General features: G+C 37.8%; 1 protein-coding gene across 9 annotated transcripts in view; it reads left to right on the top strand.

Annotated features, from left to right (window-relative positions):
• The window catches only part of ATXN10 (ataxin 10), a 149026-nt gene that overhangs the window by 96021 nt on the left and 38155 nt on the right, over positions 1–14850 (top strand). The window contains exons 10-11 of one of the 9 annotated variants that reach the window (XR_013347031.1): positions 8661–8884; positions 10392–10846. The exons of 6 other annotated variants lie outside the window; for them this stretch is intronic. Coding sequence is in view for 2 of the 3 variants with exons in the window: in XM_077825519.1 (XP_077681645.1) it covers positions 7163–7225 (63 nt within the window). In the remaining variant the exon portion in view is untranslated. Of the gene's footprint in view, positions 1–7162; positions 7287–8660; positions 8885–10391; positions 10847–14850 lie in introns of those variants that run through there. 2 more of the 9 variants (XM_077825536.1, XM_077825519.1) reach the window with 2 other exon arrangements.

Genomic DNA, 14850 nt, shown 5'->3' with positions numbered 1-14850 from the left:
TAAATGTTATAAAACCAGAAGAAAATTTTTGAAGTATGCTGTTTACATTCATCATCACTGATTCATTCTCTTCTCCTTTTGCCTGTCTCTTGTGACTTCTGCTAAGTTCCTGCAGTATATTTCCATTGCAAGCTGGTACAGCAGTAGGTGTACATTAGTTACAGAATCTGGGTGAGTTTCCTTCACTGGTATATCCAGAAGGCTCAAAGAAAAATATTTCTGAATATACAGTGCATGTAGTGGTTCAAATATTATATGGTTTCCTTCAAAAACTTAATTGAATCATTGCCTGTACAATGAGTTCATGTGTTTTTAATAAAATCAGAATCTTTCAGCAGCATTTGGTGTAGTTGATCATGAGGTGGTCTCAATTCTACATTGAGACCTGACGAGTAGATGGGATCTCTTGACCATGGTTCTGCTCACTCTTTTGAGGATCCAGAGGGCTGTGATGTCAAATGCTAATTCTGCCTGAGGGCACACCTTCTTTCTCGATGTGGGTGACTATTTGAAGAGATTGGGGCTGCAATAACATCAGGATAGTGATGAGTCACTTTTAATTCTATTTACTGGATTGTGCAGTCTCCTGGCTTTCCCAATTCCTAGTCAAGATAGGCTCCTGGAGGAAAGCTTAGCCAGCTTTAACCTCTGTCCAGACAAAATGGATGTGATGGTGGTGGGTCAGGGAAGGCACTATTAAGAATCTTTAGGATATCTTTCTAAAATGAAGCTTTGAGCTTTTCTAGCTTCAACAGAATTTATGGGCTTGATGTAGAAATTTATTGGGTTCTTTGGCCTGTGTTTTGCAGGAGGTCAGGCTAAGATGATTATAAAGTTCCTCTGGGTTAAAATCTATTAAATTATTAATTTTATTCTTATTGTTTGATCTTTAGTAGAATACACCATGTGTGAGATGTTGTCCAAACATAGACAGCATGTGGTTCCCTCTCTCTCTCTCTCTCTCTCCAAAGAGCTCACAATAAATAGTAAAAACTAAACAAAGGGTAGGAGAAAGGTGGTAGCTGGCAATGATAGTGTTTTAATAATGCAATGATATTGTTTCTCCAGGTGCCTACGTGATAGCTGTGATCAGCAAGTTGGATTCATTTAGATGTTCCAGCAGAATTTGAGGAATTGGAATCCTGAGAGGGGTAGTGACCTTGCAGATCAGCTCAGGAAGGGCATTTCATATATGTAAGAAGGCACAGTGGTGCTTGAACAGGCGTCAACTTTGGGAATATAGATCGGCATAGTGGACACGGTGAGTTGGGGGTATCACATAAGGAAATTTAGTGTAGATAAGTAAGGAGAAAGCAGTTATGCAGAGCCCAGAATGCTGTTGCAAGACGCTTGGATATGAAGCTGCAGAAGAGGAGGGAAACCAGTGCAGGGATTCATGTTGGTGGTGTATGTTGACTGTATCAGACAAGAAAGATAATTTGGTTAGATGTTTTCTGTGGATTGGAGAAGGGCTATGAAGGTGTCAGGGATGCCAGAGTAAGAGGTCACAGTAGCTGAGATAATGAGGACAAGGATGAGTGCAGGACACTGGGAAACCAACTGATTTTGTAGATAATGTGCAAGAAGCAGCTGCAGGATTTGAAGATGGTTTGGTTATATGAGGGAAGGGAGAAGGCAAAGCAAGAAAAACGTGCTTGACAACTTATTAGTTTGATTTAATGATATTTACTTTGTAGATTTTGGCATGTGATGTTGACAATTTGTGTTTTAATGGTTATAAAGCTTTAACTTTTTGAATTTGTCTACTGTCGTTAAATAATTATCTGACCACCCTCCCATAATTTGTGAAAATTTAAATCACAATTTGAAAATTTAAATAATCAAAAATCTAAAAATATGCTTAAAAGCAAACTTCAATATTATCTATCAGGGAATTATATTTTTATGTTTATATTTTATAAAAAATAAAAAAATGAATTCTGCAACCCTATTTATGGTAACTAGGAGGTCGTTTGGTCCTTAGTCATTGTTTACAACATATATCAAAACTAAATTAAATTTTAAGATGAATATAATCCATCTCCTATATCAATTCAAATATCTGTGTGTGTGTGGGCATGTGTGTATAATTAACCATTGGAAGAGGCATAGAAGAGAATAATTGTTATCTTCTATATTACACTCTTGAAGTCACTGCCATACAGAATGAAAAAGTTTGTTTCTGAGACTTGTAAATGTGGCTTTTGTACCGACATGGTGTTATGATCTTCTTAGTTCCAATTTAGGCATATCAGTCATTCTTTCTAAGGAGAAAGGAAAATCCTGATATGATCACTCTGTAGAAATTATACCTCTATCCCTTTGCTGCTCAAATTTTTTTTTTTTTTTTTTTTTTGAGGCAATATGTCAAATCCCCAGTGGGGGCACTTGTATACCGCTGCTCAATTAAACATCTGATCAGACTGGAGTGCTTCTGTAGTCAGTGTATCAAAATGTAACAAACTGTGTGTGGGCTCTTGAGCAAGAAGTTTGGAATTCAGGGTTTTTTTTCTGTTGTCATTTTCAATTGGAACTATTTGCATTGTTACACATATTAAATTACTAATCTTCCCACAAGCAGTGTTTAGCTCATGTTACTCATATACATTGTAAGATATTCTATAATGCAAGATAAATTAATGTCTGGGCAAGATTCACAACCACTAAAATGATCCATTTCTCTGCAAATGTTTCATTGCCAAATTGGGGCCGGGGAGGGAGAAATCTAGAATAAATTCTATCTATATTATTTTTTTTCCTTTTTGTATCACTAATGGACTCAGTTACTTTCATTTGGATGAAAAAGAGAACTGTCTAAACACATGAAATGTAGTTGGAAATCTTTTTGTAAAAGTGGAAAATGATATTAAATTATCCAAAGCTAAAAACTTCTGGAAAGAGAATCTGTTGTTGTAGCTTGAAACTTAAATGCCAAAGTTACTCAAGACTTATGATGCCTATTTGTTTTACTGTTCAATTTACTTATAAAAATAACTATAGAAACAAGTACTCTTATAGATCACTTTTTTTGCAGAAACAAATAGCTTTTTGTAAATAGTCTAATTGAAATGTGAATGAACATACCTTACGATATTGATTTTTTTTTTTTTAAATTGACTGTATAGAATTTGTTGAACTGGGCTTGTGTAATTTTTGAAATCTAATTTTCCGGCTTTATCTTTTATTCATTGCCATGGTGTCTTTTTAAAATCTTGATGTTTAGATTATTGGCTTTCCCTGAAATTATATTTTCAAAGTATATGTTTCACTTTACTCAAGAAGTTATTTTTCAAGATTTATACAAGAATTTTAGTTTATTCACTATTTTTATATTCAAATCTAATTAATACATTTCAAGTAAAAATTGTTGAAATTGCAGGTGGTATAAATTTGGAGGTCAATTTACCAAAGTCAAATTAAATGTAATTTTCACAAGTTAAAATAAATATTTTGTTGCTTGCTAATCAAGGTTACTTATAATTTTGGGCCAAAACCTTCTTGTTTTACATGATTAATCCCATTTGTAGTGGAGTGGGCAGCAATTGGACATTTGCTGTAATGGTCTACACACCCACTTCCACGCCGTAAGTGCTCTCACCGAAGTCCATTGCAAAACTTCTGTTGACTTCAATAGAAGTTGGCTGTGTCCTCTAGCGTGGACAAAATCATGTCCATGTTTTGTGCATGGCTCTCCCCCTGACTTTTTGGAAGGGTGAGATGTTCATTGTAGAACTGATCAAAACTCAGAATTTCAGTTCTGTGGGAAGTTCCAACATTTTTCAAATTTTTCATTTCTTCCTGATTGGAACAAAATGTTGAATTTTTAAAATGTCCAACATTTTTCAGAATTTTTATTTTATATTGGAAATATTGAAGCTACCTTATCAAAGTGCTTCATTTTGATATATTATAAATAATATAACAAATATAATCAAAATGATAGTTGAAATGAAGCACTTCAGCCTTGTTGAAATGAAGCACTTTGATAATTTTTCAGTTGAAAATTTTGATAATATTGTTAGATACATGCTAAATGTTTAGGTTTCATTGAATGAGTGTAGTCTGAGAGGAAACATTTTGTTGGGAAGCTTTCAACCAGCTCTAGTTAGCTGCCTAAATTACAGTGGTTTCCCTAGTCCCATTCATGGGAAGGTTGTGGACTGGGGAAGAAGCTGTGTTGCCAACTCTACCAGTTTTATTGCTAGTTTCACAATATTTGTGTGTGTGTGTATGTGGGGGGGCAGGTATCTTAAAACCTCAGTTCCGGGAGTCATGTGATTACATGAGACTCTCACTTCCATTTTAAAAAGAGTTTCTAACCCTTGTTGCTGCAGGGAGAAGTGTCAAAATGCAAACTGTCCCTTTGTATTTCAGGGACAGTGTTGGGCAGAAAAGTCTCTGGCACACAGGGAGCTTGGGAAATCTGGGTGTAGAGCTCCAGATCCAGTGTGGAAGTCCTGAGGGCTTGTGCATAAGATGGTCCTTGCCCCTAACAGATCCTAGGGCATATTCAGGTTTTGGGCGTCACTTCCCTGACAGAACAATCTCAGGGAAGCTGTTCAAGGTTCCCTTCATAGAGTTTTCTGTCTTCTGTCTCCTCACTCTCTGACCCCACTCACTGTCAGCCTGCTTCTGCAGGTTTTTCAGTCTGAAGAGTCCACCTGGCCCTTTGAAAATGAACTTCAAAGAAAACGACATATTTATACTCGCTTATAGGAATTTGTCTTACTGTTGCTAAGATCTATAATTTACTATTTTTTCTTCAGTTGAAAGTTGTTTTTTTTAAGAAACTAGGAAGAGAATCAGTCTTCTGTTTTGTGCCAAATATATTTGATAATCAAAAAAAATGGATAAAGCGTGTTTCAGAAAGGTAGCAAAGACAACATAATATGGAGTGGAAATGGAAACTGTCTGTCTATATTTGTCTCTTATTGGTAGCATCTCCCATCTGAGTACCCTCAGCATTGGTCCTATGGAAACAAATCTTCCAAATTATTTTTAAATCCCATTTACCTAAAGATACTTTCTCTGAAAGGTGTGCAATAAAATGTGATGCATCATAAAGAGTTACTGCGCGTGTGTAGCAATCACTTAATCAAGTTGTGATATCTGTTATTTTTTTTCCAAGTGATTAAATTGTTATGAAACAAGCACACTTCAAGTTTCACTGGTGGCAACCTGAAGTTGCTTTTGAATTGTACACATATGGACCTGTATCAAATTGGTGAAATGTTGGAAGAGGTGAAAGGGAATACAGTGTAAACAAGATTAATCTGAATTTTTCAAACTCTGTAAATGATTGACTCCCTCCCTACCTGAGGAAAGATATACCAAGTGACAGAGAGTTAGTTACAAATTTTTATATGCTAATTGTGGCCATTTGAGAAGCATTCATTATGGAATAGTTGAAACGATCTGAACTATAGATTAGCAAATTCATATCTAAAAATATACTGCTCCATTCTTTGTAGATATGTGTATTTAGCTAGTTGATGGGTTCTTTACGTTCACAGTTGCATATGTTTGCGTGTTGCTAGGTTGCCAAGCATTTAAAAAAACAAAAACTCAACAAAACCCTTGTTGTAATTTAAAGTCAATTAAGAAACTAATATGTAATCTCCCCATGTACGGCTTCATGTGTCATCTCGTCCATAAAAGCCTGAGGCATCAGTAGTCTTTACAGCATAAAATTTAGTGCTACAGCATGCCTGGCTTATTGTATATCATAGTATATATGGCTTTTATAGACACATAAATCACAACAGCAAGATTCTTGCACATACAAATTTAAGTCGTTTTTAATCCCAACAAGGCTGTATAAAATGTAATCTAATAAAGGAAATTGATCCTTTGCAGGGAAAATATTTATTTTATCACTAATATATAGCAATCATCATATGTTCAGATTTTTAGATTAATCTAGAGAAAAATTACTAAACCCTTTTAAAAAGGCTAGATTGTTTATAAAGGAAAACAGTCACTGCAGTGGGTGTCACGTCAGGGTGTCACGTGAGGGCTGGCCTACTGTGTAACCAGAAGCTAAGTTGTGGGAGTAGAGCAGTGAGTCTGGTCAGTCAGTTCAAATGGCCACCCTTTGTCAGCCATCATCTCAGTCTCACTCACCTAACATGAGGGTTGGCATACTTCTGATGAAAGGTGCCAGGTATGCAGCTTTTGTCTCTGTTAAAATAATTATCATTATGGTTTTTTGTATTGGAACAGTGCAAAGAGACACCGATCAAAGATAGGGCCCTGTTGTGTTAGACATTGTATAGACTTGCAGTGAAAAGACAGTCCCTGCCCCAAATAGTTCAGAGTCTAGGTGCACCTGTGGAAACAATTTGCTTGTTCATGTGCAGATTTATTAGGAATTATAGGATGTGGTTGTGAAACAACTGTATGCTGTTATCTCATGTTAATCTCCTTATGCACTGTAATTTTTAAATTCTTTTTGTAGTTTGCTTTATTTTCATTATTTTAAATTAGAAATTTATTTCATAATTGAAATTCTCTTTTAGCTCTTGCTCACTTGAGACGAATTATAGTAAATATTGTGTGGGGTCAGCTATTGGAACCTTGTTTGTGCTAGGGAAGTGTGGATTTCTCAGCTCTTTCAAAGGAAGTCCCATGCTGCACCACCTGATCTGGGGAAAAAAGGGGCTTCTCCCACCGTGCTTGCCCCTTTTGAACTCACCAGCCCTTCCGGTCCCTGGGGATGAGCCAGCGTCACCACACTGATCCACTCCCCCTTTTGCAGCAGCTCCTGAGCCTTGTTCCCCCTGCTGGCCATAAAACGCTACTCCCTCTTCCCCTGCGAACCATGCAAGAGTCTTTTGCCCATCCTATCCCTGGCTTACAGGTTTCAACCTTCAGTGGGCCTTAGGGTAAGAAATATATATGAGGATCAACCTTTTCATTCACAGTTCCGTCCTGCTTATGTATGTTACTGTGTTTGTATAAATGTTACAGGTAACAAATCTTCTTCATTGGGACAAATTCTGATTTGTTACACTGATATAACTTAGGCCTGGTCTACGCTGTTGGGGTGGTGGTGGAGGGGGGCGAGCTAAGTCGGTCTAAGTTACCCAACTTCAGCTACGAAAATCGCATAGCTGAAGTCGATGTACTTAGAGCTACTATCGCTGTGTCTTCACTGTGGTAGGTCGACTACTGCCGTTCCCCCGTCAACTCCACCTATGCGTCTCACTCCGGTGGAGTACCGTAGTTGACAGGAGAGCGCTTGGAGGTCGATTTATCGTGTATTCACTAGACGTGATAAATCAACCCCTGCTGGATTGATCGCGCTGGAGTTAAGTGTAGATATGCCGTTAGAGTACAGTTTAGCCCAAAGGTTCTCAGACTTCATTGCACCACAACCCCCTTCTGACAACAAAAATTACAACACAGCCCAAGGAGTGGCTTACGCTTAGGGCCCACCTAAGCCCCACCACCCTGGGTGAGGGAGCCAAAGTCAATGCGCAAAGGCTTCAGCCCCAGGCAGGGGGCCTGTAACTTAAGCCCCATTGCCCAGGGCTGAAGTCCTCGGGCTTTGGCTTCATCCCCAGATGGTGGTGCTCAGGCTTCAGCTTCAGCCCTGGGCCCCAGAAAGTCTTAAGTCGCGACCCAGAGTTTGAGAACCACTGATTTAGCCTATTATCTGTATCCTTTTGTGTTGTGCCAGGGGCAAATTGGGATTTTCCTAAACTACAGTGGGAAAGATATACAGAGTTTATTAGACTAAAATATCACTGCATAATGATCAGATGAGTTTTAAAAAAGTCTCATATAGTTAAAAATAACAACAATTGAATTACCAAGAAAAGGTTACAAGGATTCTGAGTAGTAAAACATTATTAGAGCATTAAGTGTCAGATTTGTTTTTCAGCAAAAAGTAACTCACGTATTGGCATGAGGATTATGGAGGATTTTTATCTTAAAAAAACCAAAACATTAAAAAAACCGTAAAAAAAAAAAAAGCATTAATTTTTCAGTTAATAGGCCAGAGTACTAAATCCCTAGTGGTCCAGTGTTGGAATTGAGTCTGTGCTCCTTATTCAGACAAAATTCCATTCAAACCAATGGGAATTCGCCTGAATATTGTGTGCAGAATTGCTTTTTTCTCATGCTTGTTAGTCCTTAACTTTCCTCTTTTCCAGTTAATCAGTTGAAATAGCTAAAAATGTATTTAGCCTACATGCATTTAGCCTGATTTATTTTTTGATTTATACAATGCATCCTTTATCAAGATGCTGCTTTGAAACACACTTCTATGAAGCATATAAATCCTACTGGCTTTGTTTAGATTGTGTGACCTGAACTTGACCTTTTTCCCTCGTACAGATGCAGATGAAGTATTCATAGATTCTAAAACGTTGTGATCAGCTACTCTGATCTCTTGTATAACACAGGTCCTAGAACTTCCCCAAAATAATTCCTAGAGTAGATGTTTCAGAAAAACATCCCGTCTTGATTTAAAAATGGTCAATAATAGAGAATGACCTTTCCTAAATTGAACCAATGGTTAATTACTCTCACTGTTGAAAATGTATGCCTAATTTCCAGTCTGAATTCTTTTAGCTTCAACTTCTGGCCATTAGTTTGTGTTTGTGTTTCTCTGTTAAATTGATGTGCCCATTATGAAATATTTGTTTTCCATGTAGGTACTTACAGACTGCAATCAACTCACCCCTTAACCTTCTATTTGTTAAACTAAACAGATTGAGATCCTTGAGTCTGTCACCAAACAGCATGTTTTCTAATCATTTAGTCGTTCTAATGGCTCTTCTCTGAACCATCTCTAATTTATCCACATCCTTCTTCAATTGTGGACAACAAAACTGGACACTGTATTCCAGCAACAGTCGCACATGTGCCAAATACAGAGGTAAAAAATAATCTCTGTACTCGTACTCAAGATTACCCTGTTTATGCAACCCCGGATCAGATTAGCTCTTTTGGTCACAGCACCACACCAAGAGCTCATGTTCACCTGATTATCCACCACAACCCCCAAATCATTTTCTGAGTCACTCTTTTTCAGGATAGAGTCCACCATCCTGAAAGTATGGCCGCATTTTTTTGTTCCTAGATATATACATTGACATTTAGTCATATTAAAATGCACATTATTTGCTTATGCCCCGTTTACCAAGCAGTCTAGCTTGTTCTTATTCGGTGATCTGTCCATTCCATTCCCCCAATGTTGTGTCATCTGCAGATTTTATCAGTGATGATTTTGTTTTCTTCTGGGTCACTGATAAAAATATTAAATAGCATAGGGTCAAGAATTGATCTCTGTGGAACCCCACTGGAAATAGACCCATTCAATTATGATTCCCCATTTATGGATACATTTTGAGACCTATCAGTTAGCCGGTTTGTAGCGCATTTAATATGTGCCATGTTAATTTTATATTCAAGTTTTTTTAATCAAAATGTCATGTGGTACCAAGTCAAATGCTTTAGCGAAATCTAAGAATATTCTGTCAGCATTATTACCTTTATCAACCACACTTGTAATCTCATCAAAAAAGGTGATAGGTTAGTTTGACAGGATCTGTTTTCCGTAAACCCATGCTGATTTGCATTAATTAGATTACCCTGCTTTAATTTTTTTTATTAATAGAATCTCATATTAGCCAGTTCATTATCTTGCCTGGGATAGATGTCAGGCTGGCAGACCTATAATTACCCAGGTCAAACTGCTTATCCTTTTTAAAAATTGGCACATTAGCTTTCTTCCAGTTTTCTGGAGCTTCCCCAGTGTTCCACGACTTTTTGAAAACCAAAATCCTCGACGTCAATTAACAATCCAGCAAACTCCTCAACCAGCTGTTTAAAAACTCTTGGATGCAAGTTATGTAGACCTGCTGATTTAAAAATGTCTGACTTTAGTAGCTTCTGTTTATCCTCCTCAACGAATATTAGTGTGATAGAAAGAGTGTTACCACCTTATGCATCCGATGAAGTGATCTGTAGCTCACGAAAGCTTATGCTCAAATAAATTGGTTAGTCTCTAAGGTGCCACAAGTACTCCTTTTCTTCTTCCGAATACAGACTAACACGGCTGTTACTCTGAAACCTATCACCTTATGATGAAATTATATCGTCAGATTTTTCTCCAAATACAGGACAGAAATATTTATTGAACTTTAGCTTTTTCTGCATTATTATTGATGATTCTGCCATGAATGGGTCTGCCGATACTGTCAAGGTTCTTTTTGTTCCTAATATATTTCAAAAACTCCTTATTGTCCTTTACTAGCCATAGATTTCTATTTGTGTCTTCTTATCAGTTTTCTACAATTTCTTAACTTCTGATTTATATTCCTTACTATCAATTTCCCCTTTCTTCCATTTCTTCTATATTATTATTATTATTTATTTTACAGCTGTCTTCGCTTCTGTCATAAAAATAAAGGGAAGGGTAACCACCTTTCTGTATACAGAACTATAAAATCCCTCCTGGCCAGAGGCAAAACCTTTTCACCTGTAAAGGGTTAAGAAGTTAAGACAACCTCGCTGGCACCTGACCAAAATGACCAATGAGAAGACAAGTTACCTTCAAAGCTGGAGGGGGCGGGGAGAACAAAGGGTCTGTCTATCTGTGTGATGATTTTGCTGGGAAGAGATCAGGAATGCTCTTCAGAACTTCTGTTAAGTTAGTAAGTAATCTAGCTAGAAATGCGTTAGATTTCCTTTTGTTAAATGGCTGGTAAAATAGGTTGTGCTGTATGGAATGTATATTCTTGTTTTGTCTTTTTGTAACTTAATGTTTTGCCTAGTGGGATTCTCCTATGTTTTGAATTAATTACCCTGTAAGGTATTTACCATCCTGATTTTACAAAGGTGATTATTTTACTTTTTCTTGAATTAAAATTCTTTTAAGAACCTGATTGCTTTTTCATTGTTCTTAAGATCCAAGGGTTTGGGTCTGTGTTCACCTATGCAAATTGGTGAGGATTTTTATCAAGCCTTCCCCAGGAAAGTGAGTGTAGGGCTTGGGGGGATTTTGGGGGGGGGAAAGACTTTTCCAAGTGGGCTCTTTCCCTGTTATATTTGTTAGATGCTAACCTAAGCTGGTAAAAATAAGTTTAGGGGGGTTTTCATGCATGTCCCCTCATCTGTACCCTAGAGTTCAGAGTGGGGAAGGAACCTTGACACTGGGTATCAAAAGCTATCATCTACCTGGCTTTGGTCTAGGTTGCACCTGGGTTGGCCTAATTGAAAAATGAACCATAGGTTAAACTTTTTCCCCACAAGGGCTTGAGGTCAGATCTATTACACCTCTACTGTAAGAACAATTACAGTGATATCAAAGTAACGGAAGAGTTACCCAAACCACAATTCTATTATTTTCTGTTTCCTGCTAAATGTTACAGTTCTTCTCATAAAGAAAAGGAGGACTTGTGGCACCTTAGAGACTAACAAATTTATTTGAGCATAAACTTTCGCGAGCTACAGCTCACTTCATCGGATGCATGTGGAGATTAAAGTTGGCACTGCTAAATAAGAAATAACGTTTGCTACAGTAACAGAGGGAAAATTCTGTTGCTCGCTGCAGACTTCTAATGTCTTCCCTGACTGGTGTGATTTGAAACACAAGCACCAAGGACTGTTAAACTATTGTCAAGCTTTAGCAGTCCATTGTGTCCTGAAGTCTGTCATTTTATATTTGGCATTTCTCCAGAGTTCTAGTGGGTGACAGACCAGTGCACAATCTCTTTCCTGAAAAACTTCTCCCTCTTCTATATTATCCTAAGGCAATGGTAAGATAATATTATTCTTATCAAAAATAGTTTTTAGCATGTTATATAGTGTGTCTTAACCAAAGCCCTCGAGAGATAAAGTGGAAAATTAATTACTTATCCTCCACACTTCACTAAAATCTTGAGAATCCTGCCTACAATGTGTATGTATAAGAATGTGGAGAAAGAAAATAACAGAAACCATTAATAATGTCTTTCTACTATTTTCATTTTTCAAGTGAACTTTCTCCTCCCAGTTTTTTTTGGCTGTGGGATTAGGGATGATATAAATATGCTCAATAAATTATTCTTTATTACAGTTATTTAAAACATATTAGCACTACTGAAGTCAATTCATAATTGTAATAAGAAACTCATGGGTGTGTCATTCTGGGAAATTGCCACCACTTGGGTGGCTGTGGTGTTTTGCCTTCTGCTTCAAGCCTAATGATGCACCTCGACCATTGCAATCTCAGCAGGATGGGCCATTGTATCTTACTGCTTAAGTGTACCGAGAAATACAGCAGTCATCAGCATTAACCACACTATGCTTTAAAATCATTCTGTATCTTTTTTCCTGCTTTTGAAGATTTGAGAACTGTGTGTGGAAACCGTTGCAAGAAATCAACTTTTATTTTTGATAATTTAAAATTATTTTTCTCATAACACTTTTAACTGGTAACTTAAACTGAAGTAAAAGGAAAACTCAATACAACAGAAAACATCATTTTTACAATAAGTGGTACATCTCATCTTTCCAGAGCAATTGGTTGGTATTTTTGTTTGTTGTTTAACCAACACAAACGTGTGCCTAGGCTTCTTCCAAAGTTTGAGGAATGTACCAACTAATATTAGACATAATCCACTGAAAGGGTAACAGAGATGGTTTGGGGGTGTGGGGAGAAAGCAAAGACATGATTGCATGGTTACTACTCAAGTGCTATTGTAATAAAGCAAGCAGTTGAAGTTGTGTGTTCCTTCTCCTCTTCCCTTCCCCCACCGATCCCACCCTGCACTCACACAGTAAGTGGTTATCTGTCTAGCTGACATGACTGGGTGTCGAGGAGTACTGGATTTTAAGGAGGGGGGTTGAATGAGATTAAGACTGGTTGCTTTACAAATCAGTTCTGGAGGGATGTAGGGGCACAGCATGGAAGAAAATTATCATGCTGTGGTGGGAGAATGGACAAACCGATAATGAAGCTGGCATCGTTGGCAGGGAAGAGGAGGTGGTAATGTAAAATAAACTGTTATTGCTGCAGAGTTAAGATTGTATCTTAAAGCACTAGTTATCAGAGGACAACTCGAATCTATTCTTTAGCATTTGTACGATTTTTTATAAATGTTGTATTCCGGTTGTATCATAAATATTTGTGCAGTTTCAGCTGATCTAAGTCACATGGGCCTGATCCTGCAAGGTACTGAGTACCCTCAAAGCCCCACTGAAGCAACATAACTTATACCCCAGGGGCCGTTAGCAGCAGTCATCTTGGTTATGCCCCCCCAATCTCTGGCTCATTTACTCTGTGCCACCAGAGCTAGATACATTGGCTCTACCACCAGAATCCACAGGGAGGAGTTGCAAAGAGGCTGCAACTTACTGAAGAGTGCGGCCCTCTGACTGTTGCATTATGCAGCCTTTACTGGGAAGGGTTTAAAGTTCTAGCACATTTACCTAATTGGCAGGTAAAAGCTGAATCACTTTAAAAAGCTTGGTTTCAGAGTAGCAGCTGTGTTAGTCTGTATTTGCAAAAAGAAAAGGAGGACTTGTGGTGCCTTAGAGACTAACACATTTATTTGAGCATAAGCTTTCGTGAGATGAAGTGAGCTGTAGCTCACAAAAGCTTATGCTCAAACAAATGTGTTAGTCTCTAAGGCGCCATAAGTACTCCTTTTTTAAAAAAGCTTGCATTCTGTTAAAAGTATGCTACCATCTTTTGCAGGGGCTGCTTATCCTAAATCCTCAAGCGTACTACAGAACCACCACAGGATCAAGCTGTAACTCAAGAACCCCTTAATGCCCACTGGCAAGGGGGTTACAGGAATGTCCTGTGTCTAATATGCACGTTCTGGGTCATCAAAGAATGTCATGTGTGGTTTTAAATGAAAGTCAGTGTCACACTGGTCATGAATATCATTATGCAATGTATGTATAGATACTATTTAAAAAGTTACTTATGCTGAAAATATGTTTTAAAGTCTGTATTGTGACAGAGTTGACAAACAGATTTTCTGTCAGACAAGAGCTGTTTATTCAGCCGTGTCTCTGTCAGATGTAAATTTCCTTGTAAGCTTAACACAGTGTGGAGAGGTGTGAAATCAAAAGGGAAGCAGTACACAGGAAAAATAAGCCACAGGTGGTATAGACCATGAATTTTGAGGGATATAAGTAGAAGGCAATGAAATCACTTTTATCTTGCACCTAGTAAGTAAATGGACACCATTAGCATTGGTTGAAACATTGCAGATGACAGTGGGGGTGAGATCTCTTTAGACAGGAAATTAACCTGTTAAGTTTAGTCTCTGGAAAGTGTGTTTATGATTTTGTTTATTATGGAACAATTTGTTTCCAATAGCCCTACTTACGATCACTTGAATCTTTGGCAATATACTTGTTTTAACTGTAAATATATCTCAGTGCTGTGATGTTAAGCAAAGTGTTGATCTTGAGTTGAATCATACAAGCTGGCTTGTACACTATTTTCTTTGGGGACAGCAGACCAGGTATCTGTGTGTGTTCAGTGGCCAAGGGGCTGGACGTTACAGAGGAACACTTCAGTGGAAGTTGAACCTACAAAGCAAAGGGCTGGCATAGCCAAGAGAAGAGTGCTTGGTTGGCGAACAGGCTGGTAGTGTCAGGAAGCTGATAACCAGTTACATACAATCAAGTCTCTCTCACGCTGGAGGCAGTGGGGTAACAAGGTGACTTGCAGTTCTTACTATCCCGAGAACCATCACGCAAGTCCATCTGGGAACTTGCTTATATCTTTCGCTAATGAAAAATTTCACTATCAATTAGGATGTCTTGTTAGCCTCATCCCTTAGCTAGGCAAGCTTTTCAGCTCCTGCTTGCTTTGACAAAGTCCTTAGTCCTAACTGCACA

The sequence above is a fragment of the Eretmochelys imbricata genome, chromosome 1 (assembly GCF_965152235.1).
Source record: "Eretmochelys imbricata isolate rEreImb1 chromosome 1, rEreImb1.hap1, whole genome shotgun sequence".
NCBI classification, from domain to species: domain Eukaryota; kingdom Metazoa; phylum Chordata; order Testudines; family Cheloniidae; genus Eretmochelys; species Eretmochelys imbricata.
Note: the sequence above shows the minus strand (reverse complement) of the source record. Positions and strands in the feature narration are given on the sequence as shown.